Below are 21,319 nucleotides of genomic sequence, written 5' to 3' on the forward strand. Positions count from 1 at the left end.
ATCCTCCTAGCTCCTGGAAGGCACATAGGAAGGAGGGCATATAACGTGTTAGGACAAGTTAGTATCTCTTTGGGTGAGGTATGTGACTAAGATAAGATGGATAAATAAAACAAAAAAATATTGACATGGTTTTAGGTTGAAGCCTGCCAGAATTGTAAGTAGTTTAAGATATGATCTCAAGCTATGTTTGGAATTCACATTGCAAAGTGGAAAAGCCAGTTGATTGTTTTAGTTGCCTGTGGCTTATAGCAATGTTTATTTTCATTGTTGCATGAAATTTTTACTTTATTTGATTACACCATTTATGTATCTAGTATTTTCCTTTGCCCAGCAATTTTTCAGCATGAGTTACCTTTTGTCTTACCATCCTCCTTTGTATTTTCCTCAGTTTTATGGCAATTTAACTTGTCCTTCAACTTCATGTGAAGCTGTATTTAGTTGTGTAAACCCTCCAAAACCCTCTGCTGCAGAGCTTCTGTTGGCTCCAATGGGAGCTCTGTGCACAAAGGACTTCCAGGATCTGGTCCTTTAATTGAATCTGTGTATCAGAGGCGGATTAAGGTTTCCTAGGGCCCTTGGCCAGAGCAAGTGGAGGGCCCCTCCCCACCCCTTCGCCTGCGGTCCCGCCCCTGTTCTGTCCCTTCCGCCTGCGTCCCTGCCCACAGCCCCATCCTGTTCTGCCCCTTCCTCCCATTCCGCCTTGCTGCTGCGGCCCTGCAACCATTTGCTCCTTTCCCCACCCCCACTGCAGCCTCAAGACAGGAGAAGCTCTGTCCCCTCGCCATGGCCCTGGGGCCTCAGCAGGGAGTGAGAGCTCCTCTAGCCCTGAGGCCATGGCAGGGGCTAGTCCTGGTGCCACAACTGAGGTCCAGGCCCTGGGGCTTCCTCTATGCCCTGGGCTTCTGCGGGGACTAGGGGCAGAGCACTGGGGCTTCTCCCACCTGCCCTGCCTCGCCTGGTGCTTCTGCCAGGGACTGGCCCCTGGGCACGGGCCCCATTGGCCCACTGGATAATCCACCATTGGTGTATGTATTTATGAACACTCTTAACCAGTGCTCTTAGTGCTGTACAATCATTATAAAAACATCTTGAAACAAATTGAGTAAAAAAAAAATCTCTCAAGCTACTGGTACTGAATAAGCTTTATACCCTTCCTTTCCCTTCACTCCAAAACTGTGTTCTGCAGCCCTACATCCTAGCATGAGAGAATAGATCATAACAGCTATGCAGCTTCACAATTCCCAGAAACCTTCCAGAATCACAGAAATCTTTAAATGACTGACTGCCAAAAATCAAATGACTATGAAATGCTATCCTATTAGCAGCTGTTCCCATATGAAGAGAGGCTACGGGCTCTTTATTTTGCCTCGCTCATCTAAAATAATTTGATCCTTACTTAATCTCTATGGAAAAAGCAGTCACATCAGAGTAGAACTTGCTGTGGTAAATTTTGGATTGTTGCCATGTGTTCCGCCTTACATCTGCTTGGTGTTTAAAGCCAACATTTCCTTTTTTTTTTATTCTGTAGGCATTCAAGGCCATTTACTTCATAATCCAATGTCATTCTGAATGACAGGAAATTAAAGCTGAGTAATGTAGCTTTGGAGGACTGTACAGAACAACACATTGTTGAGGAATGCCCACTTGGAGAAATTGAAGTAACTGTATAGTGCAGGTGGTCTTATCTAGCCTTGATTTACTTGGCCGCAACTTCCTGTCCTTAGAAAAGTCATGGATACTGGACGTTGGAAAACAAAGGTCATGGTGTTAGTCATTACCTACTGTACAGTTTTGTAAAACAGATAACATAATTTGGGTAACCCAGCCATGTTTTGTCATGGTAATTTTAAAAACAGCCGTGAGGAAGTTATGACAGAAACATGGTTTTAAAATAAACAAATGTCAGTCATTGATTTGTATCCCAAACCACCAGAACTCTTCCAGTTTTTGTGTCATCTGCTAAGATAACTAGATCAGTTTTTAACATAATTTTTGCCATGCTGAAATACATCTTTGTTAAATTAACCACATCTTAGCTAAATTATCCCGCTACAACTTCAAATTTAAAAGTAAATTTTGCCTCCTTTTATCTTTGGGAATTAAAGCTTTTCTGTTGCTGTAGTGTTGTCCTTAAGGGTATGTCTTTACTTCAGAGTTAGCCTGGGTGATTGGCACCTGGGTTGGCCTAGCTGGGGTGTGAGCAGTCCTGCTGCAAAGTCCTGTCCGAGTTATTGTGTCCTCATTGGTGTGGCACTGCCCTCTGTGGGTCGCAAAGCCTTCTGGGGACACATCCCATGGTTCTGTGTCCACAGCAGAGAATGGGAAGAAAGGCTATCAGCAGCCACTGCATGCTAATAAAAGTTAACAGATTTAACTCCTTAGGGGATCTGTGAAGTTCAGATTTTTCCATCCATGACTTGTAGCGATCATTTGTCTATATGCATCGAATCATATTTATTAAAAAGAAGTTAACATTTCTGAAGATTTGCTTACCTTCTCTTAATCATTTTTATTATTGTGAACTTTGGTTTATAAAGATCCGAATAGAAATCGTTTCAATTTCAAAAGATTTACTATCTCGAGAAGGGCTACAGGCACTGCCAAAATTAATTCAGCAACATACATCACATATTATATCAGAGGTACATATGCACAGTGGCAACGGAATTTTATATGGTGTGGATTTTTATTACTGTCCATTTCTAATTCGGTGGCAGGCAGATACCTATTGGGAAGATGTTTCTACAGTTACTTCTACCTTAATTATATTGAGCCTGATCCAGCTCCAAATTAAGTCAATGGGAAGACTTCATCCTAAAGAAGCTTTTTATTATTTCTGATAGTTTAAGGAGATCTCTCTCTAATACTTTGTATTATTCCTTAAGATGTGCTAACAAAGCTAGTATTAAATGTTCCTGCTCTGAGCTTTCAATAGTTACAATTAGTATTGGAAAGCCAACTTAATAAAAATGAGTAGATATTTCAGTCAATAAGGGCATGCTGTTAGCCAGACAGAAAAAGGGGGTCACGTTCTCCTATCAGAAAATGATCCTGATAGGATTTACCCACTAAGGAATATTCAGTGTTATCTTTTAATAGCACAGTATTTTAAAAAAACTAGGATTTTAAAACTCGACTGAGCAAACCACTGGGTGTATGGGTTGATCACGGAATGAATATAAGTCAATGTGACGCAGCTATGAAAAAGGCAAATGCCTAGGATTTATTAGGTGAAGCATTTCCACTAGAGATTGAGAAATATTTATGCCATTGTACAAAGCATTGGGAAGACGCTCATTTGGAATACTGTGTACAGTTCTGGTCACCCATGTTCAAGAAAGATGAATTTAAACTGGAACAGATGCACAGAAAAACTACTAGGATGATCAGGGGACTGGAGGGCTTATCTTATGAACTGTAAGAGTTTGGCTTGTTTAGCCTAGCAAAAGAGGGACATGATTGCTGTCTATTAATATATAGGGGTTAAATACAAGGGAGGGTGAAAAGCTATTTAAGCTAGAGGACAGTGTTAGCACAAGAGCAAATGGATAGAAACTAGTGGTAAGCAAATTCAGGCTGGAAATTAGAGGACTGTTTCTAACCATCAGAGGGGTGAGGTTCTGGAAAGCCATTCAATAAGAGTTGTGGGGGCAAATAATTAGTTTTAAGAAAGACCTGAACAAATTTGAGTGCGATTGTATGATGGTATTGCTTGTGATGGTAGGAGATGGGGCTCAACAGCCCTGGGGCTCACTTCCAGTTAATGTTGTATGTGCCTTAAAAGCTAATGCTTCAGGTTTCAGCTGGACACCAGCCAGGGGTCAGGAACGGGTTTCATTCCCTCCCCCGCCCCCCCCATATTCTGTTTTGGTTTGTTTTTCTCCTTCCTCAGCAGTTCAGGGATGACCATACCCAGAGATGGAACATTGGGGCCGGTGGGTCATGGCTCTGAGGTGCCACTGAGCATTCTTTCTCTCAAGTGCCTTTTGGCTGGTTCTTGCTCACATGCTCAGGGTCTAACTGATCCCCATATGTGGGGTCAGGAAGGAATTTCCCCCCAAGTCAGATTGGTACTGACCTTGGGAGTTTTTCACCTTCCTTTGCAATATGTGGGAATGAGTCACTTGCCATGATAATCTGTATATATCTCACTTAATCACTTTCCTGCCTATGCAGGATCCTTGGGCACTGGTGCATCTTGGCCCCTCTCATTCTCTGCCTGTGGCACGTAATAGTCTAGTCTCCTGTGGACTGTAATACTTTGGTCTGATTTTGATTGTTGGGTTTAGTGTGTGGGTGGTGGAGGTGGGATGGCAGCCTGTGATGTACAGGAGGCCAGATTAGATAATGTGCTGGTTTCTTCTTGCCTTAAAATCGATGACAACAAAATGTACTGCAGGGAACCAGACCTGCACTAACAGGGGATGGACTAGGTGAGGTCACAGGTGTCTTCCATCACCTAATTTTGTGATTTTTTTTTTTTTTTTTTGTATAAAGAAGCTATATGAAACAAGTAAGACTTAGCAGCATCTGTACTGCTACTGCATTTTAGTTAAGGTATTTCTAAAGTGGAAGAAGCTAGAATTAACCTTATGGCTCAGAGGGAACATGTTGGACTGTCTGTTGGGAAAAGGGAAAAATCTGATTTCTTAGGCCTGGTCTACACTGGTGGGGGGGGATCGATCTAAGTTACAAAACTTCAGCCACATGAATAATGTAGCTGAGGTCAACATACTTAGATCTACTTACTACGGTGTCTTCACTGTGGTAAGTCGACTGCTGACACTCTCCCGTCAACTCCGCCTGCGCCTCTCGCTCTGGTGGAGTATGGGAGTCAACAGGAAAGCGCTCGGCGGTCGATTTATTGTGTCTTCACTACACGCGATAAATCAACCCCTGCTGGATTGATCGCTCTGGAGGTAAGTGTAGACATGTCCTTAGTGAGCTACTGAAGTTGATCGATGTTGTGGCTTTGGGGATAACATTTAGCTGAGAGAAAATGTGAAATAAAAACAAATGTGGATAATTTCTGATACTTCTAGTTGTAAAGTGCATTTCATACTTATCCTTCTGATTTCTGGGCCAAATTTTGCTCTCAGTTGCATGTGTAACCAAGAGCAGAATTTTGATCAGTACATCTTTAGTTTAAAGCTTTTTTGCAGTCACATCAGTTGAATTGAATATATTGCCTTGTGAAATAAAAAAAAATCTAATGTAAAGTCAAGTTCTTGATATTTTGGATTCAGTTTCTTAATTCATTCAGTCTTTGATAGAACAGGAATAAAAATAAGTCTTTCTAAATTTGAGTACATGGCACTGCTGCACAAATCTAACTGTTCCAATAAATCAACTTTGTTTTTCATAGGAAAACCCAAGCATATATAATTTTCTGTTGTTTATCAGCAATGACAAATCAACAAAAATAAGTCCTAAAATGATGATCTTTCTTGAGGAAGGTAGATACTTTGCATTATTCATTACTGAGGATTATTGGAAGCCTAGTTTATAATTAAAGTAAAGTTTTTATAATTAGAAACTATCAATTTACTTATCACAGAAACTTTTGATAAGTCAATTAATTTTACTGAGTTACCTGGTTGTTGGTTTTTTGTTTGTTTTTGTTTTTCTATAAAGAGCAGCTACATAAGGCAAATATAACACACCATATTATGCAAATGATGAGCATACAAATACAGAAATAAAACCAGATATATTTGTTGTTTCAGATTTAACAAATCAAGTAGAGACAATTGGACTCAAGTTTCAGAAAGCAACAACTGAAATGGGCCACTACAAAAAACTACTCATGTAAGATATTTTATTTTATTTATTTAAGGCCTAGTTTTGCTGCCACTTTGTACTCAAAACTGCTCTTCACCCGTGCTTAACCTTAAGCATGTGAATAGTCTGAAGCCAATAGGTCTTTTCAAAGCATTCAATCTCATCTCCATTCTGGTCCAGATGCAAAATTATTTGCTAATATGAACCTGTACCCAGGTCAGTCCAGATGTATCCTCTGTAATGGTATTCTGGAAAAGGATTATGATCCTCTGACCACTCGCCCTTCTATGATCTAAATGGGATGATATAGATTTTTTTTCTTGAATACATTTCTTATTTTTATGAAACAAATATTTGTGCTCAAGACAGTAATTTCACAAGAATAACTTGCTATCTTTCATTAACCTATGCAATGTATGTTCTCAGTGTAGTCTAGAATGTACTGTAGCAAAAATGAAAAGAATGAGCTTGCAGTATTGATAGATGTTATAAGTAAGCCCAGAATCAAAAATATCAAGAAGAGTAACAATTTAAGTAGGTGTAAGAGCTGGAAATTTTGAAGGCTTCTGGTTGTTATGGTATTACTTCACCAATTAATAACCATGGTTAAATCTCATATTTATATTTAAAAAGAAATGTTATTTTGCTAAATTATACCAATATTACATTCAGATTTTTAAAGGTACATTTGGAAGGTTTTTTCACTGTATAGTTAACTACATTTATTAAATGTGTTTTTCATACTGAGAGCCTGCATTACCATTAAAATACTTTATTGCTAAGCTTTCTAAATATTTTTAACTAGTTATGATCAAAATCTCTGAATATAGGAATTGAAAACTAACTACATATCATAAAAGAAACCTTGTTCATATTTCAGGAAAGCCCATAAAAAAGATTGTTGATACTACTAGTCATCTCTGACTTAAACATGTGAGATGGTAATAGTTCTTTTTATTAGTGTAATATACTAATTTATTTCTATAGAACAAAATATTTTCCAGGGTTTGTAAGAAGTGCAAATATGTGTGCAAGCAATGGAAATTTTAAAAACAAAACATAATCCAAAATACATTTTGCACCAATCCTGCCCCTTTTTAAAGTCAATGGCAAAATTCCCACTAACTTAAGTGAGAGCTTGGGTCTGTCTCTACCTGTCCATGCTGCTGTGTTTTTATTTCAGACTATTTAGCTGTACTGTTAACTGTATTTGCACTTTGTTAAATCTTAACTGGAAAAATACACATGTTCACTTTTTAATGTCGTATAATGTAGCTGGATTGGTGTATCTCTTTGCTTTTACTAGAACAGATCATAGAATCATAGAATATTAGGGTTGGAAGAGACCTCATGAGGTCATCTAGTCCAATCCCCTGCTCAAAGTAGGACCAACATCAACTAAATCATCCCAGCCAGGGCTTTGTCAAGCCAGTTCTTAAAAATCTCTAAGGATGGAGATTCCACCACCTCCCTAGGTAACCCATTCCAGTGCTTCACCACCCTCCTAGTGAAATAGTGTTTCCTAATATCCAACCTAGATCTCCCCCACTGCAACTTGAGACCATTGCTTCTTGTTCTGTCATCTGCCACCCCGAGAACAGCCGAGCTCCATCCTCTTTGGAACCCCCCTCTTCAGGTAGTTGAAGCCTGCTATCAAATCCCCCCCACACACACACTCTTCTCTTCTGCAGACCAAATAACCCCAGTTCCCACAGCCTCTCCTAGTAAGTCATGCGCCCCAGCTCCCTAATAATTTTCATTGCCCTCTGCTGGACTTTCTCCAATTTGTCCACATCCCTTCTGTAGTGGGGGGACCAAAACTGGACACAAAACTCCAGGTATGGCCTCACCATTGCCGAATAGAGGGGAATATGGATCTGCTGGCAATACTCCTACTAATACAGCCCAATATGCCATTGGCCTTCTTGGTAACAAGGGCGCACTGCTGACTCATATCTAGCTTCTCGTTCACTGTAATCCCCAGGTCCTTTTCTGCAGAACTGCTGCTTAGCCAGTTAGTACCCAGTCTGTAGCAGTGCATGGGACTCTTGTCCTTGTTGAACCTCATCACATTTCTTTTGGCCCAGTCCTCCAATTTGTCTAGGTCACTCTGGACACTATCCGTACCCTCCAGTGTATCTACCTCTCCCCCTAGCTTAGTGTCATCTGCGAACTTCCTGAGGGTGCAATTCATCCCATCATCCAGATCATTAATAAAGATGTTTAACAAAACCTGCCCCAGGACTGACCCCTGGGGCATGCCGCTTGATACCGGCTGCCAACTAGACATTGAGCCATTGATCACTACACGTTGAGCCCGCTTTCTATCCACCTTATACATCTAGCCAGCTTTCTATCCACCTTATAGTCCATTCATCCAATCCATACTACTTTAACTTGCTGGCAAGAATACTGTGGGAGACCGTATCAAAAGCTTTGCTAAATTCAAGATGTATCATATCCACTGCTTTCCCCATATCCACAGAGCCAGTTATCTCCTCATAGAAGGCAATCAAGTTGGTCAGGCATGACTTGCCCTTGGTGAATCAATGTTGACTGTTTCTGATCACCTTCCTCTCCTCCAAGTGCTTCAAAATGGATTCCTTGAGGACCTGCTCCATGATTTTTTCGGGGGCCTGAAGTGAGGCTGACCGGTCTGTAGTTCCCTGGGTTCTTATCTTCCCTTTTTAAAGTATGGGCACTATATTTGCCTTTTTCCGGGATCTCCCCCGATTGCCACAAATTTTCAAAGATAATGGCCAATGGCTCTACAATCACATCAGCCAACTCCCTCAGCACCCTTGGATGCATTAGATCTTGTGCATGTCCAGATTTTCTAAATCGTCCTTAACCTGTTCTTTCACCACTGAGGGCTGCTCACTTCCTCCCCATACTGTGTTGCCCAGTGCAGCAGTATGGGAGCTGATCTTGTCTGTGAAGACAGAGGCAAAAAAAGCATTGAGTAATGAAGCTTTTTCCACATCTTGTGTCACTAGGTTGCCTCCCCTGTTCAATAAGGGTCCCACACTTTTCCTGACCACCTTCTTGTTGCTAACATGCCTGTAGAAACCCTTCTTGTTACCCTTCACATCCCTTGCTAGCTGCAACTCCAATTGTGTCTTGGCCTTCCTGATTACACCCCTGCATGCTCGAGCAATATTTTTATACTCCTCCCTAGTCATCTGTCCAAATTTCCACTTCTTATATGCTTCCTTTTTGAGTTTAAGCTCACCAAAGAGCTTTCACTGTTAAGCCAAGCTGGTCGTCTGCCATATTTGCCATTCTTTCTGGACATCGGGATGGTTTGTTCCTGCGCCCTTAATAAGGCTTCTTTAAAATACAGCAGCTCTTCTGGATCAGGGCTATGTTGTCCATCACATATCCTTTTACATTGTCTCAGTTTTTTTAGAACTATTGGAGCTAATGTATTTAAGGAGTAGAATACCTGAGACATCCTTTCGAAGCAAATAAATACATAACATGTAGTACAGAAGATGGGGAAGAAACATGGTGCAGAACGGTGTATGTTTCGTTGCCTAATATAAAGGCCAGTGTAAAGACCTAGCAATCTTGTCCACCTCTAGCAAAGTTTCTGTCTATCCTCCACACTGGTCTTTAAGATAAGTCTATAAAATTTCCAACCTTCCTTTTTCATGGTATGGGAAAAAGAAAATTAATTTAATCTCACCCTCCATTTATGTTTCTAGCAATAATGACATATTTTAAAATTCTTATAATGCAACCACTTATTTGATGGGATACTATTCTCATCCTCAATAAACTAACAAAAGTCACTTGTCTGTTATCTGTCTCTCACCATTCAAAAGAGGTTTCCTCAAAACTTATTTTCCTTCTTGTAGCTTTGATTTGAAGACTCAAAAAGATGTAAATTACAAATCTCCTTTTACACCTGGAGTAGAGAGCTCTTTTTTTAAAAACGATGAACATATTGAACTATAAACAGTTACTGTGTGGAAAATACAAACTATTGTTTTGTGAGAGTGCAACTTAAAGGTTTTAAATGTAGGCATCATTCAGTCAGTGATCTGACCATTGCATTGCATGGCCATGTGACAAACTCCTATCTGAAACAGGATTGTGAGTTGATGTTAAATATCATAGTGGCTCATTCCCCTCAAGTAATGATCAATAAATGTTACTGAACAATGTTTTGTTCAATCATCACAAATTTATCACAAATAAATTCAGACTTTCCTTATTTAATAGTGGTCTGAGCACTTAAAGCATAAGGTTGGTAGACATGGAAAAATTGAAGAGGATTTTAAAACAAAACTATTTTTCCTCTCAGTGTTTTGAAACAGAATATTTAAAATTGTGATTTTTTTTTTTTTTTTTTTAACATTTCATTTTTATCCTGATTTCCTAGTGAAAGATATGGGCCAAGATTTTTTTTAAAGTGGGTGCCTAAAGTTTGGCTCCTGACTCAGCATTTAGGCACCTAAATAAGTGGCTTGATTTTTCAAAAGTGTTGAGTACTCAGCACCACTTCAGTGGGAGTTAGGCAACATTATTATATTTTTTCATCATTCTCCTCAACAAAGTTACTACGTTTATCTCTCCATCCAATAGAGAAATACTGATATATACATATTATACATATACATACGTGTGTATATGTATATTTGCAGAGAGAGAGAGAGTGCATAATAGTGGTGTGGGATAAGAGTGTTATCGGCATGAATTTGGAACATCTGCATTACTCATGAGTAGCAAAGCTGTGAAGGCTGATGCAAAGGCAATTGAAATCAATTATAGTCTTTCTGTTGAGTTAAGTGGGCCTTGATCAGGTCAGGGGTGAGTCAGTCAGATCATCTCAAACTAATTTAAATCAAACTTCTTATCATACCATATCATAATGTATTCTCTATATGCCATATTTTGTAGGAGAACTATTTCAGGAATGTTTTAGTTGATTTTTAGAATTTGTATTGGTATTATTTCTTTTTATTTTTTTTAACCCCTCAGTTTGCAAAGATAGGTATCTTAGTTACTGTAAATCCACTTTTACACTGCTCAGAGGGATTCCATGAAAACCTCTAACAATAGCCTAAAATAGCTTTTTCTGTGACAGTTTTAAATTATTTTATCTTGGGATAAGAAATGATTCCATGGTCCTTTTGGGAAGCTGGAAATTTCCCTTTTCTAAGGAAATAATGTTCTCATTTCTCAGTGAGTGGGATTGAGGTAATGGAGTTAACAGCTGTAATATTTCTAAATATAGAAAAGATGTTACTGGTCCAAGATTGAATCTTGCTTATCTGGGCCTCAGGTGGGAAACATTCTATATGACTGGGTGGAGGACACATTTCTCTGGCAGATGGTGGTTGTTTGTTTGTTTGTTTTTTTTATGGCAGTTGTTTCCAAACTTCTGAGTAGCTTCAAAGTTAAGATAAGATCGGGGAAGGTTGATTAATGGACAGGCAAAGAGGCGGTTAGACTCTCAGAGCTGCATGACAAATCCATGAATTGCATGACTCTGCAGTTTGTCCAATGGATAGCATCTCCACAGACGTGGCGTGTGTGTGTGTGTGTGTGTGTGTGTAATATATGTTATAGAGGCTTAGGAAAAGCTGTGTTGAGAATCGCACCTTGGCTACACAAGGGAGTTATACCAAAAAAAATCCTATTAATGGAAGACCTAGTGTAAACCTTACAGGTTTAGCTAACAAAGTGGGTGAGGTAATATCTTTTTATTGGACCAACTTCTGTTGGTGAGAGAGACATGCTTTTGAGCCACACAGAACTCTTCTTCAGGTCACATGGCTACAGCTACACTGCATGTGCAACCAAGGGAATTTTTTCTGGGGTGCCCATCAGTAGGAAATTTTTGTAAAATTCCCTGTGTGGACATGGATTTAAAGCAGGACTATATTTCCTCTGTTTCATACTTTAATTATTGATAGGGGTCTCTAGATCTGACCCAGTTACCCCACCACCACAGCAAGAGGCTGCCTCAAATTACTAGGGCACATAGCAGCATGTACCTATGTGGTGAGACACGCCAGACTCAGACTGCGCCCACTCCAGTCTTGGTTGGCACGGGTTTATCGGCCAGTCAGGGACTCCCTAGAGTCAGTGGTGACGTTACCGTGGCCGGTGCTGGACTCCCTTCAATGGTGGCTCGACCCACGGGTGGTCTGCGCAGGAGTTCCTTTCCTCGACCCCGAACCTTCCCTCTCCCTGGTAACGGACGCATCAGATCGGGGATTGGGTGCTCATCTGTGCGATCTCAGAACCCAAGGCCTTTGGTCACAAGAGGACCTTTCGCTCCACATCAATGTCAGGGAATTCCGAGCTGTGCACCTCGCATGCATAGCCTTCAAACCCCAACTGACAGGCAGATGCATTTCTGTCCTCACGGACAATACTACAACGATGTTCTATATCAACAAACAGGGTGGTGCTCGCTCCTCTCCCCTTTGCCGGGGAGCCCTCTCATTATGGGACTTTTGCATACAGAACGTCACCTGACAGCATCCTACCTCCCGGGGGCGCAAAACGGGCTCGCGGACACACTCAGCCGCTCGTTCCAGGGTCACGAGTGGTCTATCCGCTGGGATATAGTTCTCTCAATTTTCTGGCTCTGGGGTCATCCCCAGGTGGACCTGTTTGCCTCCACCGAGAACAGGAAGTGTCACCAATTCTGCTCCCTCAGGGTTCGCAGTCCGGGGTCCCTAATAGACGCCTTTCTCCTTTCTTGGGCAGATGGGCTATTTTACGCCTTTCCCCCGATTCCCATGATTCACCGAGTAATCCTCAAGGCCCGCACAGATCACGCACGGCTCATCCTGATAGCGCCGGCGTGGCCGCACCAGCACTGGTACACGTCTCTCCTGCACATGTCTATGCGGGAGCCACTCAGGTTGCCCCTACTGCCGGACTTGATCACACAGGATCACGGTCGCCTGCTTCACCCGAACCTGGAGTCGCTCCACCTTACGGCCTGGATGCTCCATGGCTAAACCCGGTGGAGTTGCAATGCTCTCATCAGGTCAGGCAGGTCCTTCTGGGTAGCAGGAAGCCCTCTACAAGGACCACGTACTTGGCCAAGTGGAAGCGCTTCTCCCTCTGGGCCACACAACGGGATCAGGCCCCCTTGCTCTCCCCAGTCCCTCTCATATTGGACTATTTGCTACATCTGAGACATCTGGGACTAACTCTCTCATCGGTTCGAGTACACCTTGCTGCAATCTCGGCATTCCACCCGGGAGAGGGGGGTACCTCTGTGTTTGCAAACCCACTCGTTACGCTGTTCCTTAAGGGCCTTGACAGACTGTTCCCACACATCCGCCAACCTGTCCCGGCTTGGGACCTCAATTTGGTCCTGTCCGTCCTCACAGGGCCCCCCTTCGAGCCGCTGGCTTCGTGCTCGCTGTTGTATCTTTCATATAAGGTCACGTTCTTGGTGGCTATCACATTATCCTGGATGGTGTCCGAACTCAGAGCTCTAACATCTGAACCCTCGTACACCGTCTTCCCCAAGGACAAGGTCCAACTCGGGCCGCACCCAACATTCCTGCCTAAGGTGGTTTCCCCTTTTCACATGGGTCAAGACATTTTTCTCCTGGTCTTTTATCCGAAACCACACTCCTCTACAAGGGAGCGTAGGTTGCATTCCCTCGTCGTTCGCAGGGCTCTCGCTTTCTATATTGAAAGGACGAGGTCCTTCAGGAAGTCAACCCAACTTTTCGTTGCTGTGGCCAACAAGATAAAAGGGCTCTCGGTGACGTCACAGCGAATTTCGGCTTGGATCAGAACCTGCATCCGGGAGTGCTACAGTCGGGCCAATATACCAGCCCCGCCTATCACGGCCCACTCCACAAGAGCGCAGGCCTCTTCCGCTGCATTCCTGGCCCAGGTCCCGATGCAGGAAATTTGTAGAGCAGCCACCCGGTCCTCAATCCACACCTTTACTGCGCACTACGCCATCACACACCAGGCCAGAAATGATGCTGCCTTTGGCCGCGCAGTCCTCCCAGTCTGCAGTAACCTCCGACCCCACCACCTAGATTCGGGCTTCTGAGTCACCTGCTTGGAATGGACATGAACAATCACTCAAAGAAGAAAAAATGGTTACTCACCTTCTCGTAACTGTTGTTCTTCGAGATGTGTTGTTCATGTCCATTCTAATACCCACCCTCCTACCCCTCTGTCGGAGTATCGGCAAGAAGGAACTGAGGGGGTGGAGGGTCAGCTGGCCCCTATATACAGCGTCATGAAGGCGCCACTCCAGGGGGTGCCGAAGCCGACCCTACGGATGCTGCTATAGTGAAATCTTCCGGCTGGCGTGCACGCAGCGCGCACACACCTGCTTGGAATGGACATGAACAACCCATCTCGAAGAACAACAGTTACGAGAAGGTGAGTAACCGTTTTTTATTTCTTTTATGAAGACACTGAACTTGTCTGACTCTGATTCTCTGATTGTAATCTCTCCTATAAGGTTTTTATCCATAGCTACAGCCATTCAGTTGTTAATCTTTTGTCCATTGAGTTTTGAGCTTACTTTGAGTGGTACCTATTTTTCCCATCCATGCATATATATATTGATGTAGCTTGTTGGTAGTTTTAAGACTTCTTTAATCAGAATTATACATATGAAATATTAATAAAACCAAGATTGATTCTTTTTTAGATAAGCATATTCCTTATGTTTAGTGAGGGCCTCGATATTATGAAAGCAACCGAAAACTTTTAAGTTCTGATGAACTGTTGAGCTTGGTGATTTTACTGTTGACCAAGGCTATGATAGCTTTAATCTGCGATATACTGTATAATATGGGTGACTAAACTTCTATGAACAAAAGTCCTATTGACTTTTTTTCTGTTCCTTAATAACAGAAGCCTTGTACCCTAGAAGAGAAATACATTGTTTCTGATATTAAGTTAGTTGCCCATCAGAAAGCCTGGTAATCTGAAAGCCTTTCTCTTCAATTGCCTTAACATTAAGCCATTCTCAATGCCAACAATCTTCACTGCTAAGAGAACCTTTTAATAGTAATAATATTTAGAGATATGGGGCCTAATCAAATCTAATCCTCATTGAAGCCAATGAAAAGACACCAACTGACTTCAATGGGAGCTGCATCAAGTCCATAGTATTATACATGTCCAGAAGGCTATATGAACTTTAATGAATCCTCACAACAGCCCTATGAGGTAAATAGTAAAATCTCAGTTTTGTAGAGTGCAAAGTTAGGTCCCAGATGTTGTGGCTTACTGAAGTTAATACACCTCTACCCTGATATAACGTGACCCAATATAACACGAATTCGGATATTACGCGGTAAAGCTGCACTCCAGAGGGGCAGGGCTGCGCGCTCCGGCGGATCAAAGCAAGTTCGATATAACGCGGTTTCACTTATAACGCGGTAAGATATTTTTTTTTTGGCTCCTGAGGACAGTGTTATATCAGGGTAGAGGTGTACAAGTATTACAGAGCTAGCATTAGAAATCAGGAGTTTGTCACATTTCTTAGTGCAGTGCTCAGTTCCCTAAGCCACAAGTGAATTGAGCTGCTAATAAAATTTCAGTGCACCAGTGCCCCTTTTGTTCTATCTTTTCTAGGGAAGCTGGGATAATTAAAAAATAGTACTATATAAACGACTTCTATGTGTATTTTAATAAGGAAACGTAATGTGTTTAATTTACTTTGTCCTATAATATGTTAAGATGATTTGGGTCTTGTTTACTAGTCTTCATGTCTGACTCCGTTTGGAATATGTTTGCTCTCTTGTGTGGTATTTTTTTTTTCTGGCACTTTTTGTTTGGCACTTTTGCTGAGCAAATTTAAAGTTTATTTTCCGACTGAAGTATGGAATATAATTTAGAATGAGTTTGCTTTCCTCCATTGAATTGGCTGTGTGTTTACTTCTCCGTTCCAAAGACAGCGTTTTTCTCTCTTCCACTCCAGGGCTCAGTTTGTTTGCTTCACTCTGTGGAAGGATTTTGTTTGTTAATCCTTATTCTTGTACTGAACACTGTTGTAAAGTAAGTCAGTCAATCATCAGCCTTTGATATGTATGTTCAGTATAGGGAAATATGCTAAAAAGGTAGCAAGTCAGGAATATTTTAGAAGTTAATTTAGTGCTCCTGAAAGTTGCCAAGTTGCACTGGAAACTGAAGTCCCCTTTAAGTACAGACTTCCACTCATTCCTCCAAATTCTTTTCTGCCCTAAACCCTGTTCTGAAAGATCCCCTTTTACAATTGAGAGGATGGTAAAGTCTCCATGACCATTCAATCCATCATCTCTCTGGTTGTACGGTCAATACTGGTTGCCGGTTGTGGTGGTGAATAGTGATTTCTGTGATGTTGATATCAATACACTAGGAACCCAGAGCCACAGGCTGTCAAAAGCAGAGACAAGCAGTTGCACAGATATGGCCACACCATCGTGTGGAGGAAGGGGAAGGTGAGACCCAGTTAGCATTTCCCCCTCCTTCCACCCACCTTCTCAGACCCAGGACTATTCAGGAGAGAACCTCCAAGGACCCTTTGTTGCAAGCAGTCTACCCTACTTGTGTAAGTACAGGGAAGAAAGAAATTGTAGCCATAGATTCAAGTCAGCAGGAGCAGAGACTAAGAGCTGCAGCAGTGATCTTTGAACGCTGATGGCATACATCATAATCATACAGCTTTCTGCAGTTTTTACTTTCTGCAAGTGTCTTTTTTAATCTCTGTTAATTGGCTATTCATTCCAACTCTGTCACAATCTCTTCAGTTCAACCTCAATTCACCTGCTCTCCCCATTCCCCTCTTTGTCTCCCTCTCTTTCCTTCCCTGATCACTCTTAACCTCTCTCTTTAGTTTTTCTGTGGCTGTTGGCCTGTCCCCTCAGCCAAAGAAGGGGTGATACCATGCCCACAGTCTGGTTCAGGCCCTTTTCTCAGGACTTCAGCTTTATTTCTTCCACATAAAATGAGTACAGCCCAGCAATCATCCCTTCCCCCAAACCCAGGGTCTTCTGTAGAAGACCTGTCTACTTCCAATGGATTTCCACTTCGCAGGCAATTTGCCTGTGAGTCATACATTGCTCTAGGGCTTCCTACAGGAACCAACCTGAATTTTGACCTAGGGGCTTCTTTCCAGAGCCAGCCTGCTTCCTGCAGTGCTCTACCCCAACTGAGACACTTGCAGGCTTTTATAATCACCTGATCCCTAGCTGGGAGGCAGCTGATCCCAACTCCCTTTAAAAGGACAGCGACCCTGTGAAAGTCACTTGCCCCTTTCTTTCTTTTTGTTTACTTGATCCCCTTTCAACAAAATTCACCCCCCACGCACACAAATAACAAACAATAACAAAAAATAGTATTGTGGAAGTAAAATGACATTTGCAGACCATTATATTGTTCATTCTGATTATGTGTTATATTCCTTTCCCCCGATCCTTTGTCTGTCTTGCCTATTTAGATCGTAAGCTGTTTGGGTCAGGGACAGTCTCTTACTCCATTTGTACAGTGTCCAGAACAATGGGGCCTGCACCTTGGTTGGGGCCTCCAAGTACTACTATACTAATAATAATTAATAGCTAGGAACCAGAGTGAGACCACTAGTTTGTTTCACATAGGCCTCCACTTACAAATCTTAAATTCACCTCACCTGGATCGATCGGTCTTCAGCTGTCATTAAGACTGCGCTGATCACAACAAATCTTAAATTAGAAATCTTAAACTTGAGGATTACTCAAACTGGGGATGAGTTCCTAAGGACCATCCACCAATTGGGGATAGATAGAGGGCATTGCAAAGGTTCATACCTTAGTTCTGGTTTAAGTCCCTGATTCCAGCAAAGCATACATTCCATTAAATTTACAATGATTTAGCAGGACTACTCATGCGCTTAAAGTTACATGTATGCTTCACTGCTAGGCCTGTTTGAGACAGGATTAAAAATATGTGTGTATGTGGGTTCAGTATATATGATCAATCTATTCAGAGATGTACAGAGAGCATGACAACACCAGTTTAATAAATCTCCCTGTAGGGAAACTTTTCCTGGTATTCAACTAAAATAAAAAGTGTGAAACAGTTAACAAATTAAGTCCAAATCATTTAATGAGTAAAGGCTTTGATTTTTTGAGGCTAATGTATACTTTATGAATTGTTACATTTTTAGGATGAAATCAAAGGAAGTTGACATCTGTCAAAGTGAACTTCAAAAGCTGGAGTATGAAAATGGAATGTCTAAATCCAGGTTTATTTCAGAATTGTTTATATTTTATATACAAATGATGAGAGAGATCAAATTATTTTTATTTTTATTTATTTTAATATTGCTCTTTTTTTTAATCACAGGTCTTTTGGTACTTGTAACTTATATTTTTTCTTATTGTATTTGAATGATCATTCTAGTTAACTTCACAAAGATGTTTTTCAGCCTTCTTTTTCCCTTATTTTTTGTCTTTGTGTAATATTCTCTTTTACAAGCAAAAATTCTCAGGATATCTTTTATCTATAAAGAAAAATCCATCAGCTGTGATATTTTGGTGATTTTTTTATTATTATGATTATTATTTATTCTTTAGACTTACTAAAGATCTAAAAGAAAAAGAAGAGTCTTTGCTAGTTTGCCAACAAGTATGCAAACGTTTACAGGAAGAAGTGGCAGAGAAAGAAAGGCAAGAAGAAGATCTAAAAAGAAGAACCAGTTGCTCAGAGTGTGAACTGGAAACAATTAAAACTCTTCTTAGACAGAGAGAGGAAGAAGTAGTAATGCTGAAACAAGAAAGGTAATCAGAAATGACTCACCCTGCATAGTTCTGCATAGCTTGATTTTTGCCCAGATTTTCTTTCTGAGGATATCTTGAAATAAAAAGTCCCCTAAAAGTCAAATCTTCAGACTTCCTTGCTTTTATCAAAAAGTAAAATCCTTATAACACCATGTGTAGTATGTGCCTAATGTAAAGAGCATGCTACAGTATCTATCAGAAAATAGCGCAATGCATTTTTAAACGAAAAATGTGTAGTAGTTATTGATATTCACATTTATTGCAGTTTAAATTAAAGAGCATCTTTCGTTTAGAAGCAACTGAAAAAACAAGATGTTATCAAAGCATTGCACAGTTTTATCAGTCTTGTTTCTGTCATGGGATAAGGACGTTTCTATATATTGTTTGTAAGTAATGCTGACTTTTGGCCATGGCAAAAAATGAGAAAAGTCATGAGTTTGTTATAGCAAAAATCTAAAGAGTCATAACATTAGTTAAAGGAAGAACCACGCCATACAGTATTTTAATTAAAGCTATGTTTGCATTCCAATAGAATGGCTTAATACAGACGTAGGCAAACTCTGGCCTGCAGTACAATCCTGCCCGGCCCCTGAGCTCCTGGCCAGGGAGCCTAGTCCCTGGCCCCTCCCCCACTGTCTCCCCTCCCCCGCAGCCACGTGGGCCGCATTCTGGCCCGCCGCTCCTGCAGGGCAGTGTGGGAAGAGCAGCTGGCTCTGGCTGTCACGGCTGCGAGCTCCTGCTGCTAGTAAGGGAGTGGGGGGTCGGTTGGATGGGGCAGAGGTTCTTGGGGGGGCGGTCAGGGGATGGGGAACAGGGAGGGTTGGGAGTGGGAGTCTCGGGGGGCCTGTCAGGGGGTGGGGATGTGGATAGGGGTCAGGAGGGCAGTCAGGGGACAGGGAGCAGAGGGGTTGGATAAGGGGGTGGGATCCCGGGGGGTAATTAGGGCCGGGTGGTCCTGGGAGGGGGTGGTCAGGGGACGAGGAGCAGAGGGCAGTTGGATAGGGGGTGGGAGTCCCGTGGGGGCTGTCGGGGGTGGGGTGTGTGGATAGGGTTTGGGGCAGTCAGGAGACACGGGGGTTGGATAGGGGGTGGGGTCCCCGGGAGGGGGCAGTCAGGGGAGAAAGAGCAGGGTGGGGTTGGATGGGTTGGGAGTTCTGAGGGGGGCAGTCGGGGTGGGAAGTGGGAGAGGGCAGATAGGGGGCGGGGGCCAGACTGTTTGGGGCGTCACAGCCTTCCCTACCTGGCCCTCCAAACAGTTGCACAACCCCGATGTGGCCCTCGGGCCAAAAAGTTTGCCCTCCCCTGCTCTAAAGTGAAACCATGAATAGGGAGGACTTAAACATGGGCTTAAGTGCTTTCTTGAATTAGGGTCTTTGAGAAGTAGTGTTCAGCATATTGAAAGATCAGCTCCAAGGTGACTAAAGATGGACTCCCAAGAATTGAGACACAGAATTATAAGCCGCTTTTGAAAAATTGAGCAACGCTAGAAACAGATTCAGTTTTCCACAGTAAGGGTGATAACCACTGGAACAAACTACCAAGGAAAGTGGTGGATTCTCCATCTCTTGATGTCTTCAGATCAAAATTGGATGCTTTTCTGGAAAATATGCTTTAGCCAAACACACATTATTAGGCTCAGTATAGTGGTAACTGCGTGAAATTTAATAGCCTAAGACAGTGGTTCTCAACCAGGGGTATGCGCACCCCTGGGAGTACGCAGAGGTCTTCTATGGGGTACATCAACTCATCTAGATATTTGCCTTGTTTTACAACAGGTACATAAAAAGCACTAGCGAAGTCAGTACAAACTAAAATTTCATACAGACAATGACTTGTTTATACTGCTCTATATACTGTACACTGAAATGGAAGTACAATATTTCTATTCCAATTGATTTATAATTATGGTAAAAATGAGACGTATTCAATTGTTCAGTAATAGTGTGCTGCGACACTTCTGTACTTTTATTTCTGATTTTGTAAGCAAGTCATTTTTAAGTGAGATGTAACTTGGGGGTATGCAAGATAAATCAGACTCCTGAAAGGGGTACAGTAGTTTGGAAAGATTGAGAGCCACTGTCTAGAGATATGCAGGAGGTCAGACTACCTGGTATAATGGTCCATTTTGGCCTTAATCTATATGAATCCACAGCTCCTGATGCTTATTCCTATGCTTTAATCACAGGATTATCCATCCCCAATAGAAATAACATTTAAAACTGTTCTGGTAATAAACTTCCAGGGCCAAAGACATAATAGGTCACAAGAACCCTGTTTATCTGACTGGAATGGAATAGGTGGAATTTATTCAGACAAAAGGCTTTTGAACAAGACAGGGAGTTTTTCATGCTGTTGATGTACACTGAGAGGTATAACCTGTTTTCAGATTCCAGGAGTTTGGATTTAAAAGGTTCTGCTGGATCAGAAGTTTCTGCATACAAATCTGGCAGTTCTTCTTCGAGTGCTTGCTCAGGTCCATTCCATGTTAGGTGTGTGCATGCTTTGTGCACAGTTGCCAGAAATTTTTCCGTTGGTGGTATCCGTTGGGCCGGCTGTAGCACCATCTGGTGCCACACGCTCATGTGCAGATATAAGGGGCCTGGCTGACCCCGCACTTTCTCAGTTCCTTCTTACCACCTGTGACAATCGCTGAAACAGCTTCTCTTGCCTCAGCAAGGCGTTCATCAGTGGTTCCTGTTATTCCCACCTTCCTTTCCAATTTTGCTCCCTTCAGTTTATTTCCATTAGCAGTAGGGTAAATAGTTGGACCCTCACATTGTTTAGAGGAA

The 21,319-nt window shown here is 42.0% G+C and overlaps 1 protein-coding gene across 1 annotated transcript in view; it reads left to right on the plus strand.

Moving 5' to 3' along the window:
- Positions 1 to 21,319, plus strand: part of LEKR1 (leucine, glutamate and lysine rich 1) — a 127,144-nt gene that overhangs the window by 83,049 nt on the left and 22,776 nt on the right. The window contains exons 7-9 of the mRNA XM_054038917.1: positions 5,727 to 5,808; positions 17,918 to 17,995; positions 18,327 to 18,530. Of these exons, the coding sequence (XP_053894892.1) occupies positions 5,727 to 5,808; positions 17,918 to 17,995; positions 18,327 to 18,530 (364 nt within the window). The remainder of the gene's footprint in view (positions 1 to 5,726; positions 5,809 to 17,917; positions 17,996 to 18,326; positions 18,531 to 21,319) is intronic.

Source organism: Malaclemys terrapin, chromosome 9, assembly GCF_027887155.1.
Source record: "Malaclemys terrapin pileata isolate rMalTer1 chromosome 9, rMalTer1.hap1, whole genome shotgun sequence".
Lineage (NCBI taxonomy): Eukaryota > Metazoa > Chordata > Testudines > Emydidae > Malaclemys > Malaclemys terrapin.